General features: G+C 37.9%; 2 protein-coding genes across 5 annotated transcripts in view; one reads left to right on the top strand and one right to left on the bottom strand.

The window, feature by feature from the left end:
* The first annotated feature begins 1016 nt into the window (after positions 1-1016).
* On the top strand, positions 1017-9926 carry LOC113661030 (zinc finger protein 518A). Its single transcript, XM_027174935.2, has 3 exons — positions 1017-1844; positions 5882-8159; positions 8677-9926. Exons 2-3 carry the CDS (start codon positions 5888-5890, stop codon positions 9462-9464), a joined length of 3060 nt encoding a protein of 1019 aa, XP_027030736.2. The 5' UTR covers positions 1017-1844; positions 5882-5887; the 3' UTR covers positions 9465-9926.
* blnk (B cell linker) overlaps positions 9625-22182 on the bottom strand; it is a 35961-nt gene continuing 23403 nt past the window's right edge. For all 4 annotated transcript variants that reach the window (XM_047811970.1, XM_047811969.1, XM_047811971.1 and 1 more), the window contains 15 exons: positions 21919-21957; positions 20139-20161; positions 19972-19994; positions 19629-19685; positions 16142-16172; positions 16011-16056; positions 15491-15566; positions 15338-15365; positions 15192-15222; positions 14397-14442; positions 14269-14297; positions 14068-14129; positions 13749-13832; positions 11484-11639; positions 9625-11324 (listed from right to left, as the gene is read on the bottom strand). In XM_047811970.1, coding sequence (XP_047667926.1) covers positions 11208-11324; positions 11484-11639; positions 13749-13832; positions 14068-14129; positions 14269-14297; positions 14397-14442; positions 15192-15222; positions 15338-15365; positions 15491-15566; positions 16011-16056; positions 16142-16172; positions 19629-19685; positions 19972-19994; positions 20139-20161; positions 21919-21957 — 848 coding nt within the window. In that variant the 3' untranslated portion in view covers positions 9625-11207. The remainder of the gene's footprint in view (positions 11325-11483; positions 11640-13748; positions 13833-14067; positions 14130-14268; positions 14298-14396; positions 14443-15191; positions 15223-15337; positions 15366-15490; positions 15567-16010; positions 16057-16141; positions 16173-19628; positions 19686-19971; positions 19995-20138; positions 20162-21918; positions 21958-22182) is intronic.

Below are 22182 nucleotides of genomic sequence, written 5' to 3'. Positions count from 1 at the left end.
ATGCTTATTTATGCAGTTTGTCTAGTTAGCCATTATGTGGAAGAAGGGCAATGCATAAAATCATTCAAGTACAGTACAAGAGCTTTACGTTCACATCAGTTGAGGAAAAGTGATCACTGCGAATGGCAGTTCTGCAGGTGGAAGCACATTGTTGTTGAGAGAGGTCACAGGAGGATTGGCAGACTGACAGAACTAACAGAAAGGCAAAGGTAACGGAAATGACCACTCTTTACCACTGTGGTAAGCAGAAAAGCATCACAGCACACATAATACATTATACTGTACCTTGAGGTACAGTAGATGGGCTTCAACAGCAGAAGCCCACATCAGTTTCCAATCCTGTCAACCGAGAAGAAGAAGGCTACAGTGTGTGTCAGACTCATTGAAACTTTAGGTAGCGCAGCCTTAAGGACACCTAATTTTTGAGGGGAACATGAAGCTCGTTAAATATTTCTTTTACAGGGGATGGACAATGAAACTGAAACAGCCGGTTTTAGGCCGCAATAATTTATTAGTATGGTGTAGGGCCTCCTTTTGTGCCCGAAACAGCAGAAATTTGGGAATGACATTTAAAAGTCCTGCAAAGTTGCCAGAGAAATTTTGAGCCATTCCTCTTGCAGAACAGTGGCCAGGTCTCTACCTAAAGCTGCTGGAGTAAAGCGTTTCCTGACTTGCTCCTCCAATGTGTCACACTGTCCATAGCCCAAGATTTCTGATACTAGCACCATTGAAACTAATGCCACTGGCACAAATAGCTATTGCCTCCTGACCATGAAAATTGACCATGTGCAGAGTAGGCAGTTGCTCCTGTTAGATGTGTCTCATCCTTTGTAGTTGTGTGACATTATGCTGGATAGCGTGGCTCTTGATACACCATAAAGACTCGCTGCCCTGGTCACAGATGCACTAGCAAGATGCATGCAAAGCAATATGCTCTTTTTTGATCTCTGGCATGTCTCCCATGATGTGTGGATTACAATTGGTGGAACAAAGTTGAAGTTCTTGTGGAAACAGTTAATAGTATTTATGCAGTACATAGGACTTGAAGCTCTGAAGCTTCTGGGGAAGCTCTACATAGGATTTAGGCGGTATGTAGGTCTTAAAACTATACACAGGATTTTTCTTGCATGATTGTTACGTATTGGACTCATGGCACGTGACTGTCTGATGAGTTAACAAGTGTTCCTTATAAAGTGGCCGGCGTGTTTATAACGCGTGAAGATTCATTTTTAAGTTTCCCCGTGTTGCATAAAACGTAATATTGTTGTATATATTTTACTAACGTATAACATTGTATATAAATAATAAGTGAAAGGAAGCATAGGTCCATGCAGGAAATGCTACTTAGCCAAATTACAGGCCTCGGGCTACAAAGTGCAACAAATTTAAAACAAGTGTTTTAGGCTTTCTGTGAAGGCAAGTCGCAGTAGCTCGAATCCGTTCATCCTGAACTTGTTTAAATAAAGTAACATGATCTGTTTCATGCCTGAAGGCGGGCTGTTTGTCGCTGTAGCATTTGGATGACGTCCACGAGTTAATATGACTGTTATAAACTGTTATAGAATCGCCGAAGAGGAAGCACATGTCTGTTTAGTAGGCTGAAGCCACCGTTTATTTTGCAGGGCTGAAAAGAAATATTGCGAACCGCGCGTGCAGCACACACACAACAGCACGCGCAACGGAAAAACAGGCACTTGTTTCCCTGTGCAGTGGCACGCGCCGGTAATCGGTGTTGATCGGCTTGGCTCGGGCTTTGAGCTCAGTGTGTGAGACGCGCTGTGAGTGTCATGGCCGCCGCCCGCTGCTGACGAGCCGGGTTACACTATGAGGACGCGCGACAACACGTAAGTGCATTTAAGCCAGAAGTTTTGCGCGCGTTGTTTGCGTATTTGCATAAAAGTAACAACCGACCGACTCATATATATTCAGATATGTATATATGCATGTATCTATCTATCTGTTTATCTTATCCATTTTTATGAAGTTGTTCTTGAAGCTGAACTATGGTCGAAGTGTGTGTGTGTGTGTGTGTGTGTGTGTGTGTGTGTGTGTGTGTGAGAGAGAGACAGACAGAGAGAGAGAGGGACAGAGAGGGACAGACACAAACACACACACACACACACACACACACACACACACACACACACACACACACACACACACACACACACACACACACAGAGAGAGACAGACAGAGAGGACCCCCCCCCCACACACACAGAGAGAGACAGAGAGTAGTTAAACTCCAAGCAGTTTGTTTGCTAATTTCCTAAATAACAGGTATTTACTGAGTGATACTGGGTTTTAACTTCGATCTCATTTCAAAGAACTTTCTTTTTTTGTTTCAGACTAAAGTGTAACATTAACAGTGAATCTCCTGCTCAGTCGCTACAGGTGCAAACAAAGCCCTGTTGTTGGGAACTACTGTAATTTAGGAGCTATAACTGTACAACGCTATAAACCAACTAAAAACAAACCAGTTGTGTGTTTTGTTCAGTTTTGAAGGTGAAATATCTTGCAAATATCTGAAGACCACGAGGCTTTGACACTTTATACAGTTGCATCTTAATACAAAGACGCCTGTTGCTGTGTTTACATCCACTTTCTCACTTACTCAACTTGATCCTAGTTCTAGGTGAACTTCATTTATGCACCATCTGCTTTGTAATTAAGATGTTGTAGCTCCTGGTTAAAGGCTTGGAGGCAGTGTTGCCCAAAATGGCTACATAAATTTCTTTTTTTTTTTTACATTTTTGTTATGCTGGTGGAAATCATACAAATTCACTATTATAAAAATAATTCTATTTATTATTGAGTTCAGTGTTATTTACCTGTTTGACTAGTGACATCAATGTATATATATATTTTTGTTTTTCTTCCCAAAACTTCCCAAAGCAAGCTAAATAATTTGTCTCACAATATCAGCGACCATCTCTGGAAAATTTGTCCATAGTGTGTGAGTGAATGAGAGTGTGTGTGTGCCCTGCAATGGGTTGGCACTCCGTCTAAGGTGTATCCTGCCTCGATGCCCGATGATGCCTGAGATAGGCACAGTCTCCCCATGACCCGAGAAGTTCGGATAAGCGGTAGAAAATGAATGAATGAATATCAGCGACCTGATGTGTTTTATCCTGTGTAAAGAAACAATAAGCTTGATATTATCGTTCATGTAAAATAATGGAAATAATTTATTCGTTAAAGTTGTCAATGGTTCCAAACAGTTTTTATGATGTTCGGCAAAAATTTAACCGTGGCATGTTTTGGTCAGTTAAGAACCAGATCCTAGGTATTTTTTTTTGTCTAAAACTATCAGGGTTGGAGGAGACCTACTTTTGTACCAATAGTGAGATGATAGTTGATATTAGACCATAAATGATATTAGACCATAAATGACACTGATCTAATAGAGATCCTTTAAAATAATTGAGCTAAACTGACACAACGTTATGCAAAGCTTCAGTGATGCAATGCTATTTCCTTTAAGACTATCGGTTCCATGTGTTCAAGTCTTTGTTGTGTCAAACATTTCAAATTTGACCCGAAAACGATCCATCTTCGATAACGTTGATCGGTATTAAATAGCTGCATCATTACAGTTCATCTCCTGATCATAGTCAAATTTTAATCTATAGAACATTTGCTTTGTAATAAAGATGTTGTAGCCTCTGATTCAAATATCTAGTGAATATAGATATCAAGCACTATAATGTTGATTAAAACAGCATATAATGAGCATCAGTACAGATTGCGTATATGCTTTACAGTGAGTAATAACATAGTGGTAATTGTGGGCAGGTGACATTAGGTTTACAGGATTAAACAACAAGGCACACTAAAATGAATAGTGTGTACTTTGCCAACATGAAGCACTTTAAAATGGTGGCATTTAAACATTTTATACCTATTTATACCAAGGCACTGTGTAATTGGTTGGTTCCTGAGTGGCACGAAATTTTGTCAGGAGATTGTAAGAGATTGAAACCTGACAATGCTTCAGCCATCCATGACGAAGACCCAGAAGTGGCTGTGCTCTCGGGGTGGGAGGATACTTGGCATACTCAGCCAGTTGTGAGCATCTGTGTGCATATGAAGAGAGTAGATAGTGCTTTCCTCCAAATGTATAATGCTACATTGCAGTAGTTTGAGACTATGCTAACCGCTGCTTCACATGTCTCTGAGGAAACATATGTGTGCCCCACCCTCCCTGATTCACAGATGTCATTCGATAGGGGTGAGTTAGCTTGTGGGCGGGAATTGACAAGATCAAATTGGTTAAAAAAATGAAGGAAAAAAATCCCAAAATAAATAAACCAATACATACATATTCCAGGAATTTTCATTTACAGCAGCTCCGATAGTGCTGACAGTAATTCTAATCTCAGATTGTATTAACAAGCTCATTCTAATATGTTATGGTTTCTATAGGAACAACTCATGTACAGGAACTTGTATGGTGGATGCTGTACATAAACCTGGCCAGATGTGTTACTTGACAAACAAAAACAGATATCTGTTGACATGGTGAAGCTTTCCGTATGGATATGTTTAGTTAACATCACTTTCTAACTTGTATTTACAGTCTCATGGCATTCTTCACTCTTTCTTGCTGAAATGACAATTTTTTTATTTGCTTCAAACGACAGGCTGGTGACGGAACTGTTTAAAGCTACTTTAAGTGATAACAGGAACCTTAACTTTATTGATTTGAGCTATTGTTCAAAATGTGTATTTTTATTGTAAAAGTAAATATTCTAATCACTGGCATTGTTGTATAAGAGGTAAACAATGCTTCAGGCCATGCTGATAGTAGAAAATAAAGAACTTTTCTAGAATTCTTTAAAAACAATTGCTGTTTCGCTCCTATTTGTCTCTTTGGTGAGCTAGTTACTGTTTGTTGTTTGGATGTCAACAACAAAATGCATACAGGTTGAAGATTTGTAAACCCTAATCTGGTCAGTTTGAGTGACTCTGATGTGATCTTCTTTCGTTGTAATTCATAAACCTCAAGGTTTATGTGTTTTGTGTTCTGAGATGCTTTTCTGCTCACCACGGTTGTAAAGAGTGCCTATTTGAGCTATTATAACCTCCCTGTCAGCTCAGATCAGTCTGTTTTTTTCTCACACCATTCTGTGTAAACTATAGAAACTGTTGTGTGTGAAATCCTAGGAGATCCGCATTTTCTAAAATACTCAAACCAGCCCATCTGGCACTATCATGCCACAGTTGATGTCACAGTATTCACAATTTATTTTATTCTGATGCTTGACGTGAAGGACTAAAGCGCTTGACCTGTATCTGCATGTTTTTTTTGTTTGTATTGTGCTGCTGACATATGATTGGCTGGTTGGATAACTGCACAAATGAGCGGGTGTTCAGACGTTCCTATTAAAGTGAATAGTGATCATGTTATGTAATGTGCCTTAAACACTACAGGGATTTTTAACTTATGGAAATAGTAAAAATAGTCTGAGGGAAAAGACAGTCTTTTTGCAAATTTCATGTGAAGTTATGTATCAGATCATATAAAAGAATTGTATACATACACTGTATACATATAAATAAAATGTAGTATCTAGTAGAGCATTTCTGAGTGATAATTAAGAGCAGACCAGAAATACACTAGAAATGTAGTATATGAATGGTGGTGGCAGAAAACAGGGTGTTAATGTTGCCAGAAAATATCCCAGTATATATAATATAGAGCCTCTGGTTAGATTGTAATTGCAGTTGACCATGCGAATGTAACACTAACGTGATGGAAGTGGTGGCTCAGTGGCTTTTGGCTGGTGATCAGAAAGTAGTGAGTTTGTAACTGGATTCTTCAAGCTGCCTGTGTTGTCATCGATCACGAAAAGGATAATTGCATTTTTATATGTTGCAGGAGTTTATGAACATGGAAGTGGAACAGCCAAAGCCAAACTGCCATACTAAGACTCAAGCCGATGACAACGACAGAGGCAACTGGCGTAGACGCCTGCGACACAGGAAATCCTCAGCTTTGCCTCACACTGTGAAAAGTCCCATCGAAGAGAAGAAAGTCGATAAAGAATTGACCCAGGAGTCATCACAAAATGATCAAAAGGATCACGGAGTATTAGACAGTGCTAGCAGCAAGCTCACATTTACTTGTACCGAATGCAAGGATGGCACAAGATTTAGTCCAGATGCTTTGTTAAAACACTTTAAAAACTTTCATGGAGGAAAAGGACACCCACCATCTTTTCTTTGTGACATATGCAGTTTTGCTGCTCCTGACTTCACTACCCTGCAACAGCATTACCTGAAGCACAAACACACTAGGCTCACCGGTGAGACGTGCAATGGCAAAGGCTTGCAAACACCAACCCGACTCACAAAGCATTGTAAAACACACAACAATCAGTATCAGTGTGAAAAAAGCAAGTTTCCTCCAAAGGAGTTTGCACATTTTCTACATAACTCTTGCCCACAAAACACTGTGCCAGCTGTAGACAGCAGTGAAAAGTCAGAACTTAAGCCTGTGATTGGTGCACTGAATAGGAATTTTTTGGCTGATGATGCAGTCGAACCCCAAAAAGACGTCCCATTAAAGAACATGGCTACTCCCTGCCAGCGAGTGTGGATCAGAAAGAACTGGTGGAAAAATAGAGACGTTGCCCCAAAACAACTCTCGCAAAATAACGACGTTGCCCCTAAACTCACTGCTGTAGACACCAAATTCCTGATTCCCAAATCAGAAATCCAGTGGACAACTGCAAAATTTCTGCCTTTCTCAGCTGCAGGTTTGCTTGATGAAAACGGTGAACTACTACATCCAACACGGACCTTAGAGGAGACTAAGCAGTTTCTGGAAAGGACAGTTAACTGTGGAAAAAAATGGCCAGTGACTCTAAAAGGTGAACCAGGACCCTTCCTGTCTGAGCCAAAGATGAACGATCTTTCTGGTCTCATGGAAAAGAACAATATTTCAGTTCCACCTGATTGCACTACAAGGGTTGTTGGGTTCAAAACTGTAGATGGAAAAAAGCATCTCGTTCTTAAAGTCATCCCGTCAGCCAAGCCAGAGGTTTCTTCAGACACAAGGGACGAAATAATAAACAGGATTGATAAACAGTTAGACCCTCATATTGATAGAGCCAATGATCAAATGTGCAGTGAAACTGGCAACGTTACCACTGCAGATTCCACATTCAACGACTATGATTCTACCTCAACTTCTCGCCAGGTTAAAAAACAAGGACTCGGTGAAGATGACCAAGATACAATGACAAATTCACCTCAGGTTGATAACACTGAACATGACTGTAGCGATGACCAAAGTTTGTTCACTTTAGGACCTGATGCAGGTGCACATCTCACTCTTTCAGGAATAGAGCATGTTTTTAATGTTGAAAATCAGACAAAGAATGAAAAAACAGCACCGTCTAAGGTAATGCTTAACGCTAATGACACAAATGACCTCAGTGGAGAAACTACAAGTGTGTCAGGGGGAGTACATTCTGTCAGAGTGGCACATATCCCATCTCTGCGAACAAATAATCAGGAGATAACTGACACACCAAAACACACCGACAATCCAGAAAAAGCCGCAAGAGATTGTAAAGAAATGAATTCTGAGCCTTCCACGGGTCAAGAGGATAAGAGCCGGGTTGAAGCTTTGTCTTCCAGTATTTTATGTGCTTCTGGCAGCATGGAAGAGGGAATAAACTCCCAGCTCTTTACCTTGATGTCTGAAAAAGAAAGAAGCTCTGAAGTGAACATGAAGAACATGGACAAAAGGTCAGGGGGAGAAGCCCCTGTAATACAGTCACCACTCGATGACTTGAATGAACAGAAAACGGAGAAAGTTTTAACGTCTCCCAAAACTAAAAATGGAGTAGAGTCGAACGTTATTGATCCACCTGTAGCATCCCCTGCCAAAAATACTACCGACACTCTATTTATTTCTCCAAGTGAACATAATAGTTTGTGTTTGCAAAACAGTGGAGATGAGAACATTAACAATATAGATAATATCTCCCTAGATCAGACTCGTACAGTGGAAACTGTAGAGGAAACGTACTTAGCACAGATATCACCCGAAGACTTCTGCCATAATCCAGACCTGTACCAGACCTTCGAAGAGCTCCCTGTTTCCACATTAAGCCATTTGTTTGATGATTCTGATGTCGCACAAAGAGGTAAGCAATAATATTTAGAACACAAGTGTTCTGCTCAATACAGTTAATAACTAATGTATTTCTTACCTCTGCCCTATGAAACCATGTCGCCAGGTCGCTCTTAAGGCCAGAGCTTAAATAAAATGTGTCAATAATTACAGTGTAAATAAATGCAGTTCATGACATCTGCTTTATGCTGCGTATGTTTGCTTATTTACCTGCTACATTTCAGGCTATATTTTGGTCAAATGTCACTTTACAGATGGTATTGTTTAAATGAGACAAATCAGATGTGCTTTATGTGGAAAATTGGCTTTTCTAAAATGTGGCGAGCCAAGAAGGACAGTGGCTTACTATGAGACCACACAGTCCTCCAAAGCTATGTACGGAAATGAACATAAGCCTAGTAGACGTCTCACAAATTCAGTATTTGTTACAATGTTGTTAAATTTTTGTGTCCTATCCTAAATTACAACTAGTTCTTTGTGTATCCTTCAGTGTCTCTTTTTCAACCAGGTCATTCTCGATATCTTTACAGGTATTACCTCTCAGGGTGAACCAGGTAGCATGGCTATGCACTCGACCAAAGCCATACCAGTAACAGTGAGTAATGACAAGGCCTCTTCACAGCTACTGCTAAAGACTGAACCTACTACCAACAGGAAGAGACAGCGAGAACCAACCACAAAAGACAATCAGGGACTCATCTTGAAATTTAAAAGACGTCTTGTTCAAAATTCCCAAGAGTCATCAGCATCTATACCGTACTGGGAACCAGCTCGTCCAGAAATAGAAAGGACTTTGCGGCTCTTTCCGGTTCGTTCCTCACAGGCTGTAAAAGTACCGCGTCTAAACCAGCCTGTCGTAGTCCTCAATCACCCAGACACAGATATTCCTGAAGTTGCAAACATTATGAGATCAGTTCACAGACACAAAGGGGCTGTGCAAAGGGTTGTCTTATCTCAGGGAACTCTAAAAGCTCTTTCAGAGCTTAAGCGTGACACATTCCGTAATGTACGCACAGGCGACTTGCAGTCGTCTCACTACAGAAGAGTGTGGCCTCCAGGGACAGTTAAAGAAAGGTTCATCCTTAATCTGAAGCTGAAAAGGTTAGGTGGGAATAAGTTTATGGTGGCAGATCTAAGCTCTAATGCTAACCAGATTCAGTCAAGCTTCAGGTGCTGGTTTTGTGGTCGTCGCTTTAGGAACCAGGAGGTGTGGGTAGGTCATGGTCAGAGGCATATAATGGAGGCTACACGAGACTGGAACAAGTTATTCAGCAGTGAAATGCAGGGTATAGGTGCAGATCAACAATCCTTCAATTGATCTATTAAATGTGATAAGCATTGCTTTGTAGAAGCTGTTTATTTGTGCATTGATGGTTCTAGAAGATTTTGAGTATGCTGGAACAAGGTTTATACATCTACAGCTCAGGGTTTGTTTGTAGTCTTGTGTTAGGTTGATGAACCATCTCAGGGACAGTAGGCCAAAAAAAAAAGCAGAATTATTTATTCTTTTTACTTCGGTGTCATTGTACATTATTATAAAAGCAATATGCATTATTTATACAAGTAACAAGCACTTGTTTATGATGTGGTGTGACCAAAACGAAATAGCATTGCTGTAGAATGTATTGAACTAATCTAAAAACAGCACAATCTGTTATATGACTCTTTCTGTAGCTTTAATTGCTCCCGTCTAATTGGATGTTGATTTTTGTTTTGTATTGGTCATTCAACTAAAATCCATCTTTTTTTTCTTTTTCTTTTTTTTTTGCATTAATTTAATATCTAATAATTGCTTACTGGTTTTAAGCAAATAGGTTCTTGTCTTTGCCATTCAGGCTTTTTCAACCAGTCTTTGCAAAGACAGATATTTATTCATTTAGACAAACACAAACGCCACTCACTTTTTGTTATGTTTGTTCTACTACAACACAACCAAATTAGACACATCAGTTGTAAAGTTTACCTTGAATTGTGATATTTGGCATTCTTCTATAATGTTATTATTCTCTCTGTTTTGTTGTCATCATCCCTGATTTGTAACAGCGGCGGTGTTTAATAGACGGAATCCATTTCAGCGAAATTGTTTCTAAACGCATGAGAGTTATTTGTGTAGATCCATCCATCTCCACATGTTCAATCTTTGTTGTATTTATTCTTTTCTGAAAATTGTTACAAAGAGAGTTGAGTTGTTACTTTTATTTATATTGTTTATTCACCAGACAGTCGACTGAGTGGTTAATTGTTAATTGTTGCACATAATTATTTATTTGAATCTGATCACATCAGCATGTATTCCACAGTCCAGCCCAAGTCAGGTCCTACTTGTGTCTATAAATCTTTTTCTTTAAAAGATTATAATTAAAATTATCTGACGAAACCCTTTTTTTTTGGGGGGGGGGATTTTTTTTTTAAACTGATAAAATGCTTGTAAAAATGTAAAAAAACAACAAAAAAACCCCAACATGAAACCTTTTTCTCAAATCATGTTCTACATAAACGAATTCCTTCCTTTAAGACTCTGTTATTTCTTGTGCTCTGTGCTGTGTGGAGACGCCACACTGTTTCAGATACAAGATAAAGTAATGACACTGAAACCCTTTATAGTTTGCGTACCAGTGTATGTTTACAAACCAGAAATGTGAGAAATGTTCAGATTTGCAATGGCCATAATTTGAAATGCAGCATACATAAGAAATAAGGTCATTTAGCTTCCACGTTCATCCTGATAAAGTTCATTAAAACTGAATAGAATTAAATGTTTCAGTTGTTTCAAAATATCTTACTAAATTGTCTTTTCTTGAGATGAAATAAGTGCATTAAATACAGCTTACATGAGAATATTTTACACACTTTTACAAAACCCTTGTCAGTATGAGCAACACTTTGCTTTTTGATCCTCGCAGCTTGTCGAATCCCGGCTATATGACTTTTTTTTTTAATTCTTTTTTTTTCCACTCTTTCATCAGTCTTCCCAGAACCTTCCTGAAACTTCCCAGATGTTCTGGAGAATCGTGTCAGTGCAGGACGTTGTGTGCTGCTGAACCACCATAGCTGAATCGACTCACGGCTTCACAGCATGCTTCAGACTAGTGGCGTCTTTTGTGTTGCTTTGCATGTCCACCAACACAATCGTGTTCTTTTGGTGGTTCTCGACGATTTCAGAGACCGTTTTGAAAGTCTAAAAGAGAGGAAGCAATGAGAGATTTCAGGAAATGCCTAAACGAAAAGAACGAAATCTAAACAAAAGATCTTTTGTGCTTTGTTAAGACGTAAAATAAAACACAAATACATGAGGAAATGAACAAGCTGTATTGTTAAATTCTGAAATTTTCACTACCTCCTCTCTGTTCTTCTGCTTGCCCAGTGCGTACTGTTTTGCGGTGGGAATGTAGCGCACTGGGATGTTGTAAACACGTCCGTTGTAGAACACAACTAAAGTGTAGGGCTGCAGGGCATCCACACCTGAGCTCTTCCTCACCAGGTATGAACCGTCCTGAGGAACATCACAAACACCGAAGAAGAATGAAAACATGTCACCACTGCTTTTCACTATATGTTCTGTAATATACTAAATATAAAAGCGAACTCTTTAACCCTTATGTCCTGTTGTAGTTCAGACAGAGTTAGGGTTAGGTTTTTAATCTCTTGTTCATAAATATAAACATAACAATTATTTGTCTGACAAATGACAGCAAAAAAGTCACGTTAGCTTCCAGTTTTAAGATTTTCTGTCTGTAAATCCTATAAAAAACCAATCCTGACTTTGTCTACTCAGAAATGATTGTATTTTTCAGATTCATTCTTTTCAAAGAGCAATTTGAAAACCTCTTTTTATTTTAAAGAGATTTTTACTTTTACTTTTCTCTTTTAAATCATGTATAACTGGAAAGCTTATTTTTAGAAACATATCCTTGTCCATTTTGTTAAGTCATTTCCTTAGATGACAATGTCATGCTGAATGATGAGCTGTTTCCTGGTATCCTGTTGGTTGCTGACATTGTTTATCAGTGTCTCTTTCCTTTTGAGCTAAATCATTATTCACCAAAATAATCTGCCATCATTTCACACAATGGTTTATAGATCTTAAAGTCAACGGCACAGGCAGCTTATTGTTGTTTTGACTCTAATATTAACTAGACAAAATACTTTATATGCGATAAGCACAGTGAAGGTATTCTGTAAAAGTGCTGTATTATAACTAACCCTGTGCACAGACCACAACTTTTGGGATCTGCAAAGTTTCTACTGTGCTAAAAAAAATATATATGTGACAAGTCTCTCTCTCTCTCTCTCTCTCTCTTTCTCTCTCTCTCTCTCTGTGTCTGTCTGTCTCTCTCTTCTCTCTGTCTGTCTGTCTGTCTGTCTGTCTGTCTGTCTGTCGCTTTCTTTCTTTCTATCTCTCTCTCTCTCTCACACACACCCACTCACTCACTCACTCACTCACTCACTCACTCACTCACTCACTCACTCACTCACTCACTCACTCACTCACTCACTCACTCACTCTTTCTTACTCTCCCTCACTCAATCTCTCTCTCTCTCTCTCTCTCTCTCTCTCTCTCTCTCTCTCTCTCTCTCTCTCTCTCTCTCACACACACACACACACACACACACACACACATTTGAATTTGTAGGTCATGGATTAATGATCTATAACTGCATGGCTCTGACAGAACTGTCAACTATAATTCCAATGACAGCTTTATGTAATTGTGCTCTTTATAACAAGTTGTCTTTTCTTTTGCAACAACTCACAGTCGTAAATTTGCATAGTGACCATTGACTAGTAACAAATTAAAACAAATTAAATAAAAAGCATTCTGTAATGTAATAAAGGATAGATATAGATTATGCTATGGGAAGCTTTCTATACTGAAAGCACAGAAAATAACAATTAACTTCAAGAGGGAGAAGCGAGTAAGGCTGGTTAGGGAACTGGCTTCTTCTAGTCATTTATTCCACATAATTAAATAGAACTTTATCTGGTTAACAAGCACAAAGTTCTGCTCATTAATACATTAGACATTAATCGCTTGCATATCAGGAAACACAGTAAATACACAGCAAATTTGCATCACAAAACCCCAATGTGGATTAATTTTCTAGAACAGCACGACCTGGATGTGTTTTATTCCTTATATCAATAAGAAAATTGCATCCAACAATTCAAGTACCGGTGTATTTTGAAATGAACATGACATTCTATAAAGAAACAAATGGCGTAGCACAGTGGTGTCCAGACTTATCTGCGAAGGGCCGTTTAATCACTTCATCTCTGCTTTTAATAGACTCTTAATAGGTGAAGCTTCTGCTTGAGTGAAATAAAAACCTGCACATTGACCATTTCTGGTATTAGTTTGTATGTCTCTGGCCTAGCAGCTTGTTCTAGCAGGCCTTTAATGTGTTTGACTCTTTCTCTAAGCAAAAAGAATAATATTTTTAAAAAGGGGAGGAAGTAAAGAAATGATCATTTGGACTTGACTGTAACCAAGACTGTATATGATTCTAACAGATATATCATAAAACAAAGAATAGGAAAAAAGTGTTAAAAAGTGATAGGTAGTTAACACGTTAGCATAAAACATGTGTAAGACTATTGTACCTTGGCCGATCGGACGAGTGCATCCTCTGCAGTTTTACGGTCACAGGTACCAGCATACCACGGCTTCTTATACACACCGGCCTCCTGTGAGGGACGAGGAACAGTTCCCATGTAAGGTGGGTTGCGTAGTAAGAATTACAGCAAACTGAGGTACAGTAGCTTATTATAGATATAATTCAGCAATAGTACATAATGTGCAGAGCAAGTTGAAACTCTCTGGAAACACTAAAATGAGCAAAATGATACAGGAACCCAGAAAAGGAAGGATTAATGTATTAGGCTTTCATTAGGAAGAGGTTCATGCAGACATGTTTTTCACCTCCTCTTGCTGCCTAGTGGCACTGTCCTCCTGAGATAAGCTTCCTCTCCCTGGTGGAGACTCTGCACAAACACATAACGGACAAATTACCAAGAGAACTAGTCAACTGGAACACACACAGAAAAAGAGAGAGAGAGTGAGTTTGTGTGTGTGGGTGTGTGGGTGTTTGTGTGTGACAAAATCTATTTTTGAGCCACTTACTCTGACAGAGGTTGTCACGTGGCAGAGACCTGAGAAGTCATCATAAATGAAAAGCGATTGCAATCGGTTAGTATATGTGGTGAATATTCGCTGGATTTTACAAATGCTTTTGGTCTGTGCTCACTCACTTTACAAGGTAAAATCCTGTAGGGGATGGAGAGACCGAATCCCGAGCTGTAGACCGTCACACACAACAATATGAAAGGTCAAGGTCAAAATTGAGAGGAATGCAACTTTTTCAGATATTAATACACAAAAATCTCAACAGGCAAAAAGAAAAAAGACTACAGACAAACATATTATCCACAATCATCCTGTTCTTGTAAAGATCCAGTGTGTGGTGTATAAAAGTGTGTTGGACATGTAATAATCCTAAAATTAAAAAATACGAGTCATCATAATTCCATGCTTTACAACTAGTGTTTTTTTTTTTCTATTTTCAGGCTTTTGTTTATATGTTTCTGGGTCGGATGCTGCTTCACAAATCCCTCTCCATCTTTTAAAGCACCTTATAGGGAACAGAGATGATTGCCAATGTTTTGTTGTTTGTTTGTTTGTTTAATTTTCTTTTTTTATATTAAAAATACAAATAAAATCTTAGGATCTCTAAAAATGCCAAACAATCCCTTTATAAAATTCATATATTATTATTATTATTATTATTATTATTATTATTATTATTATTATTATTATTATTATTATTATTAGTAGTAGTAGTAGTAGTAGTAGTAGTAGTAGTCAAGGCACTTCAACACATACTACATGGTATTATTTTGATGCGGTTTTTGATGCAAGTTTAGCTAAATGTCAGACTTAAACATGTTTGGATTGCGGTAATAATATTAACACACATTATACTATCAACACTACTAAAAGAGTACAAATGAGAGCAATAATCATTTCATGACCAAAGTTATTTATACCTTCATGGTCTCTAGATGGATGGCTTGGTTTCTGAAATTTTGAGAAATTTAATTACAAGATGTAATAATACACATTTAATGTATATAAAAAAAGAAAGAAAAAAAGACAAAACCAACATGCCTGATCTCAGGTCAGAGGTACATACCTGGAACCCTAATGATTTTGGATTCTTCCTAATAAACAGAGATAATCATTTTAATTTTAGTTACAATTTTAGTAATAATTTTAGTTGCAGTTTTGTGTTGAAGAATCTGTAACCTCATTTCCTGTAATTGTACTGAATGGTGTTGTAACTTACGCTTCTCTTGGCAAAGGGACAGGGATTGAAGGCCGTCTTTCTTCTGCAGTCTTCTTCTCCGGTTCTTCTGTTAAACCTGCAAGAGAAAGGCTTGGTGTTTGTTAGACATTAAAGCCATGATACCTGTAGTGTGTTGGATAGATGTATACATTTTTGCAGTAATCCATCCATCCATCCATCCATCTATTCATCTATACCAAGATTCTCTATTACTTATCCTACATGGGGTCACAGGGAGCCTGGAGTCTATCCCAGGAAACTCTGGGCACAAATCAGGGGACACTCTGGACGAAATCTCAATCTTTGGATGGCACAATCAAACACTCACACACACCCATTCACACTCTATGGACAATTTAGAGATGCCAGTCAGCCTACACTACAGGGTAGGGTGAGCACAAAGGGTAGAAGCAGGAACCAAACCCCCAGTGAAGCAAACATACTAAAGCATCATGCCCCCTGCTGGTAGTTATACCCTTTTTTATAATACTTTTTTAAGAACATTTTGCTGCATACTCACTATCATTATCAATACAGACTTCGTAGTCATCCTCGTCCTCTGGCTCCTGAAAAATCAGATAACAGAACTCCACTGTGATCATCGCTATTCTTTTTGCATTGTCCTTTTATTTATATGTGGTAAATACTTACCGGACAAGAAACCGGCTTCTTAATGTTAGTTCTGCAAGTGTAAAAAAATTCAGAGTGTAATAAATGCATTTAAGTCATTAAGTGAAGTAAAGTTTTGCCTTTTCCGTGTTTGTGTTTTGATAAGGAATGATATGTCTTTGTTGTTGTTGTTGTTGTTTTTTTCATTTTATTTTCCACTAAAACTTTCAAACATAATTCTAGAAGTAATCTCTCACAGTCTCGGTGACTGGATGCTAGTTAATCATTTGGACTGTTCATGTTTCTGCCCACATATTTCAACAAAACAGCTATGACAGTTATCTCCAAACCATCGGATTTCTAATCTGAATGTAGGCTGAACTGGTTTAGTTTTTTCCCCATCACATGAATGAAGCTGAAAGACTATTTTAAGCTTAGTAACAAATTCAGCTTCAGGTTTTATCTAAAGTAGATTTTAGATTCACTTTAAACTTCAATGTTAAAGGAATGGACACTTAACGTTAAAAATACTTGAAGAAAACTCAGTGACTATTCAGACTCTTCACATAATAATGCCTGGACCATATGCACAGGAGCCTCGAGAAAACTTATATAACATGATTTGAAGACTATGCAGTATAAAGATATGTTTAAGCTCAAACCCTCTTCTCTTAATCTCATAAGAGCAGCTCAGGCAGTTCTGGCTGCAAGGCAACTCACCGGTTTATATTAATGTGCTTGATCTAATACTTTCTTGTTTCTATAGTAACATCTCATTCACAGAGACTTGTACGGTGGATGCTTCAGATCATCTAAACCTAATAATAAATATGTTGTTATATAACAGAGAAAAGTGTATAATTATTGATATGACTGTGTGGAAGGTTTTCCACGAGGGGATATTTATGTTACATTTCTGCCAAAAGAAAGGCTTCAGGACAGAGGTCTTTGCGATTTCTTCATAATATGAGCAAGCCGGTTTGATCAGTTTATAAGATAGAGAAAGAGGCAGGTGAAGGAAAGACAGGGATGGATGGAATATACTGGGGGTGGTGTGTGTGTGTGAGTGTGTGTGTGTGTGTATGTGTGTGTGTGTGGGGGGGTGATGGTGGTGTGTGGGTATGTGGGTGTTTGTGGTGGGTGGTGATGGGGTTGGTGGTTGGGTGTGTGTATGGGGGGTTCTTGTTGTGTTTGGCATACACAAGAACAAAATGTTGAGCTTTTCCTGCCACATACAAGGCAACAAAAAAGGTCCTGGACTTCCTGTTGTACCTTGTGACTCAAAATAACCCTACATGAATTTATATTAAAACAATTACAGGTCCAAGAAGATCACCAGATCAATAACCAGAGAGAATGAACAGAGTAAACAATCAACAAGCTCTTCATCCACTTTGTCCATTCATGTTGTCTCCATATCAGTGGACAGAGTATTTCTGATGTCTCAGTAAAATCTTGTGTTCTGGTGTATTTTAAACCCCAAAATCATTTGAAAAGAAACTTTTAGATTTTTAGACTTTTAAACCACAAATGAAGCAGCTAAACACATATTTCAGTCCTTGACAGGGGCAACACAGGTTAAATAAGACACTTTAGAGAATGACCCAATTTAAATTAAAATGTCTCTGTCGCCCCCCAGTGGCTGTTTGCAGTACAATATTTAACCCACATACAATACAACAAGCCGCAAGATTGCATTTTGTGTAGCAGTTTGTTCCTTGACAGTTTCTGAAGTTCTTTTTATGTGACGATTGTCTTATGTGTCTTTTATTTATGTACTTATTCATTTATTCACCTATTCATTTGTAGCGAAAAGCCTACTATATAGGTCACTTTATATAATATTAATGACTAAAGTCAAGCTTTTGTTATGCGCAACTTGTCAGCTGTACATAAAAACACATCTGATCAGATATTATTTGTATTTCCTTGTAGTATATTATTTTACCATTCCTTGTGCAGCAGTGACATGGATATTTCAGTTTGTGTGTGTGAGTATGTGTGTGTGTTGTGCTGGTAAGAGTGTAGGAGTGTTTTTAAACTAACTGCACATAACATTGTTCTACATTGTTATTGCATAATAGAGACTGTAGCTTATCATTATTTATGCACAGTTTGCATTATTCATCGTCTACCTCTATCTAACAGATTCTGACCATATGGTGACTGCTGGATGGATATTTTTGGTGGCACTGTTGCTACGGCAACACTACCTGGTACATTATTACCAGAGCCATGCACACAAAATTACATATAACTACAGTGGACTATAGTGAATGGAAATAAATCTCCATGCAACTGACGGATTAGGTGGAGAATCATTTTATAAGCATTTCATACCTAATATGGGGATTAATACAGGTGATGCATTTAGGTCAAGACTTACAAAAATGGCCAGTGTTTAAAGATAGAATGTAGGTGTACCTAATAAAGTGGTCACTCATCACCCTGTATGACCCAGTCTTCTAATTCACAGTCATTACAGTTAATATCATATACTGTATATGAAGATATAGAATATGAGGGATGTTGTAGCCTAGTTGTTAATGTGTTGTTCTACTGATTTCTTTCATTAAATATTTAAAATCTATCTGATTACAACCGTGTATTTGATTTTATACAAAACAGGAATTTAATCACCTGCATGCTTTGGGCACAAATATGGGACACATGTACAACAAGTAAGGGTAGACTTTACATGGTCACCTTAACCTCAATCCTCAATCCTCAAGACATGGCCTCTTCAGTTTCCACCCAGAAACTGGTAAGTTATTAGCTACACTAAATTGCCCCTAGATTTAATCGAGCGTGTGAATGTGTGTTTACATGTTGACCTATGATTGGGTTCTGTCCCATTCCAGGTATATTCTCACTTCACCCTCACAGTCTTTTCCAAGATACAAAGGATATGTAACCCTGACCAGGATAAAGCAAAGACTAAAAATGAATAAAATTGACAAAAAATGAATGAATGATTCAGGTTTCATCGGTACCTACTGCTCAAACTCTTGTATCAAAATGTTCTTTTCTATGCATACAGAAACTTGGTAACTGGTTAAAATATAAGCAGCTGTCATTTGTTTAGCCAAATTCTGGCTTCATATTGGCTCAGTATGAGTCAGCTGTCTACGCTTATGTCTATGTTTATCCCAGCAATAGAGTGGAAAATTCTTAGGTCAGTAAAGTACCACTACTACTATCACTACTAGTAATAATACTACTTGGCGCACACTGTTGAGAACAACAATAGCTTTGAAACTGGTTTGAAAGAGGAGTAGAGAAGGCCATAACAGGCATGTTTGTTCTCTCAAAGACCTTTGCCACTCTTATATAAAACTTGTTTACCAGGGATTTTCACTGCCCTCAGTAAAAAAGTAATCACTTTTTCAGGACCACAACATGATCTGTGGCTTTAGTTTCTTAGTTGTAATAAAATTACACATGTGCTTGCTGCATTAAAATATAATAAATAGTTTTATTCCCTAAAAAGAATATTATAGACCGTATAGTCTTATTAAAAGTGTAATACCTGGGACTTGGTTTAGGAGGCAGCTGTAGGGCAGGGGGTTGTAGCTTCTGGTTGTACCTGTGGACCAGAAAGAGGAAGTGTTACAAATATCATGGAAAAACAGTAAACAAATACATTGATAGATGTATTTTTAAAAACAACGCTTAACAGTGTTTAATAGGTGCTTCGACAAGAAGCAAAAAATGAATTTCCTTAGAAGCGCACATGAGAAACGCGCTGAAAATAACACGCAGAATGAAAGTCAGAAATGGAGACATTTCTCCTCTCTCAATAAAAATAGCTACACAGTTTCCTTCCACTTCTAGCACAACAGTGTGTATCTCAAAGGTCACCATAGACTCACCTGCTGCTGGAAGGAGAACTGTCCTTTAAATAGAGAAAAAACAAGGTTTATATATATATAAAACTATATAATATAAACATATAAGGTAATAATTGGGATTGTACAGTAAAGTGACAAATGTGCTGCTTAAAAAAACAGATAACGCACAATAAATATATAAAACTCACATGGTCAGGAACCTCATAGACATCTATAGACAAATAGAGAGCAATCATTAGCATGATGCACAATATATAACCTTTTTTTCCCTGTAACTTAAGCCTGGCATATATATTAGTAGCAGAGTGTGAAGGAAGTTTCTACTAGTTTCACAAGCACGGACATCTAGAAATAGATGCATACGTATGTAGGTGGTCAGGAAGAATATGCCAACAATATCATCAATTCATTGCTCCGTTATAGACGAATCAGTATTCTGGCTCAATACCTTTGAGTTATGAACTGTTAGTAACTGTGTTTGTCATGTTACAGCCACAGGTAGTAAAATATAATCCAAAAAACTGTGCCATAGTATATTTATTGAATTTGCATAACTTTTATTGTTTTATTGTTCAGTAACCTCTTTGTTTGCTCATTCTACCATGATCATACTAATTATATTGAAATACGAGAAGCAGTACTTTCTGTAAACTGTGACATGTTTACAGAAAGTACTGCTTACCTTAAAAGGGTTCAAATAATGACAAAATCTTTGTTTTAATTTGTCCACCTTAAATTTTTAAACGTATTAATGGCTTATAGTTATATATAGTGTATACGGATAAGAATAGTTATATATTCATAATTTCACCGTGTCTAACGTTAGGAGAAAATTGGACTATTTCTTGTTGTCTGTTTAAGTACTTCACGTGTGACTAAATGTCTGAGATCTGCAGATCTGCTCCGTAAAATCTCCACAAGGTTGCTCTGTGCTTTTGAACACTTCTTCTCCAAAGTGTTTTTGTTCTTCTGAATTCTGAGGCAATTAAAGAACATTAATAAGTCCGATGCTCATGAGCATTTCAGAATTCGCTGATACATCAATCATTAATAAAAAGAAGTAAATCAGTTATGCTGGCCCTAAACAGCCAAACATGTCAGCATGTTTTACACTTGATCGGCTTAACTTTACATGTTTTGGTCCCCACTCTCCTCCTCAGTCTAGCACTTGATTACAGTTTTTCCAAAGACTTTGTACCATTTCCAGCTGTCTGGTCTTCCTGTTTTCCTGTTCATAATGCTTAGCAGTGTGTTTTTTGGTAGGTCCGCTGAGGTCATGCTGATTTATTTAATCTATTAAGTCTGACTATGACACAGTGACACAAACTACCAACCTGCTAATGCAAGCTAATGTTGTTGAACAGTTTGGTTTCCAGTCCAAAGCATATTAGCGCATTCTTGTTTCTTAACAATGTACCAAAGAGTTGGAGGAATTTTTTGGTTGGTTAAGTACAGTATTAAATTACATTTTTATTCTTTAGCTGAGCTGTGTACAATCAAATGCTGTCACAACTCCACCGATTAATCCCCTTCGCAACCACCAGAAGGAACCTTTGCTAGAGTTTTGATTACTTCTGGGTTTCTTCCCACCAGTAAGGACTTTGAAGCTGGCTTTGCTCTTTGTTAAGTATTGTTAGCTCTGCTACTTACTAAGCTGTTGATTTGTTTGCTGTTGCCATTGTTTGCTTCTGTGTATGACCTCTGTTCCTTTTCTATGGATTTGTTTTGTGTTTTAGTATTTTTGACACCGTTGATTGCTTTTTGATGGTTTTCCCGTTGTGATTTTTGCCTGTGGTTTTATATTATTTGTTGGCTATGCTATCTTAATAAACACACATGGAAACAATCTACAATTCCTGCTTCTCAGAGCACTTCACAGATGCACAGATATTAAGTTGGTCGAAAACTACTGCACAGCAAATTATATTTAGATTCTTACAAATAGCTAGATTACAAATAACAGCATACCTGGACTGTATGAGCGTCTTGACTGCATTCCTTGGTCATCTATAGGAAGAAAAATTCTTGATTAAAGTTTACCATTGTATCATTCTAGCCTGAATACTGAGCTATTATAAATAACCTGGCTATGAAATGAGTGAATCCACAACAGCGAATTGCAACCAACAGGGCATGAGTCCAGCACAGACTAATCCTGTACAGTATGGACATTTCTTTTGTATTGAAACTGGAATTATTCTACAGCTTTCCCAGTTCCAGCAGGATTTGAGT

Source organism: Tachysurus fulvidraco, chromosome 4, assembly GCF_022655615.1.
Source record: "Tachysurus fulvidraco isolate hzauxx_2018 chromosome 4, HZAU_PFXX_2.0, whole genome shotgun sequence".
NCBI lineage: Eukaryota > Metazoa > Chordata > Actinopteri > Siluriformes > Bagridae > Tachysurus > Tachysurus fulvidraco.
Note: the sequence above shows the minus strand (reverse complement) of the source record. Positions and strands in the feature narration are given on the sequence as shown.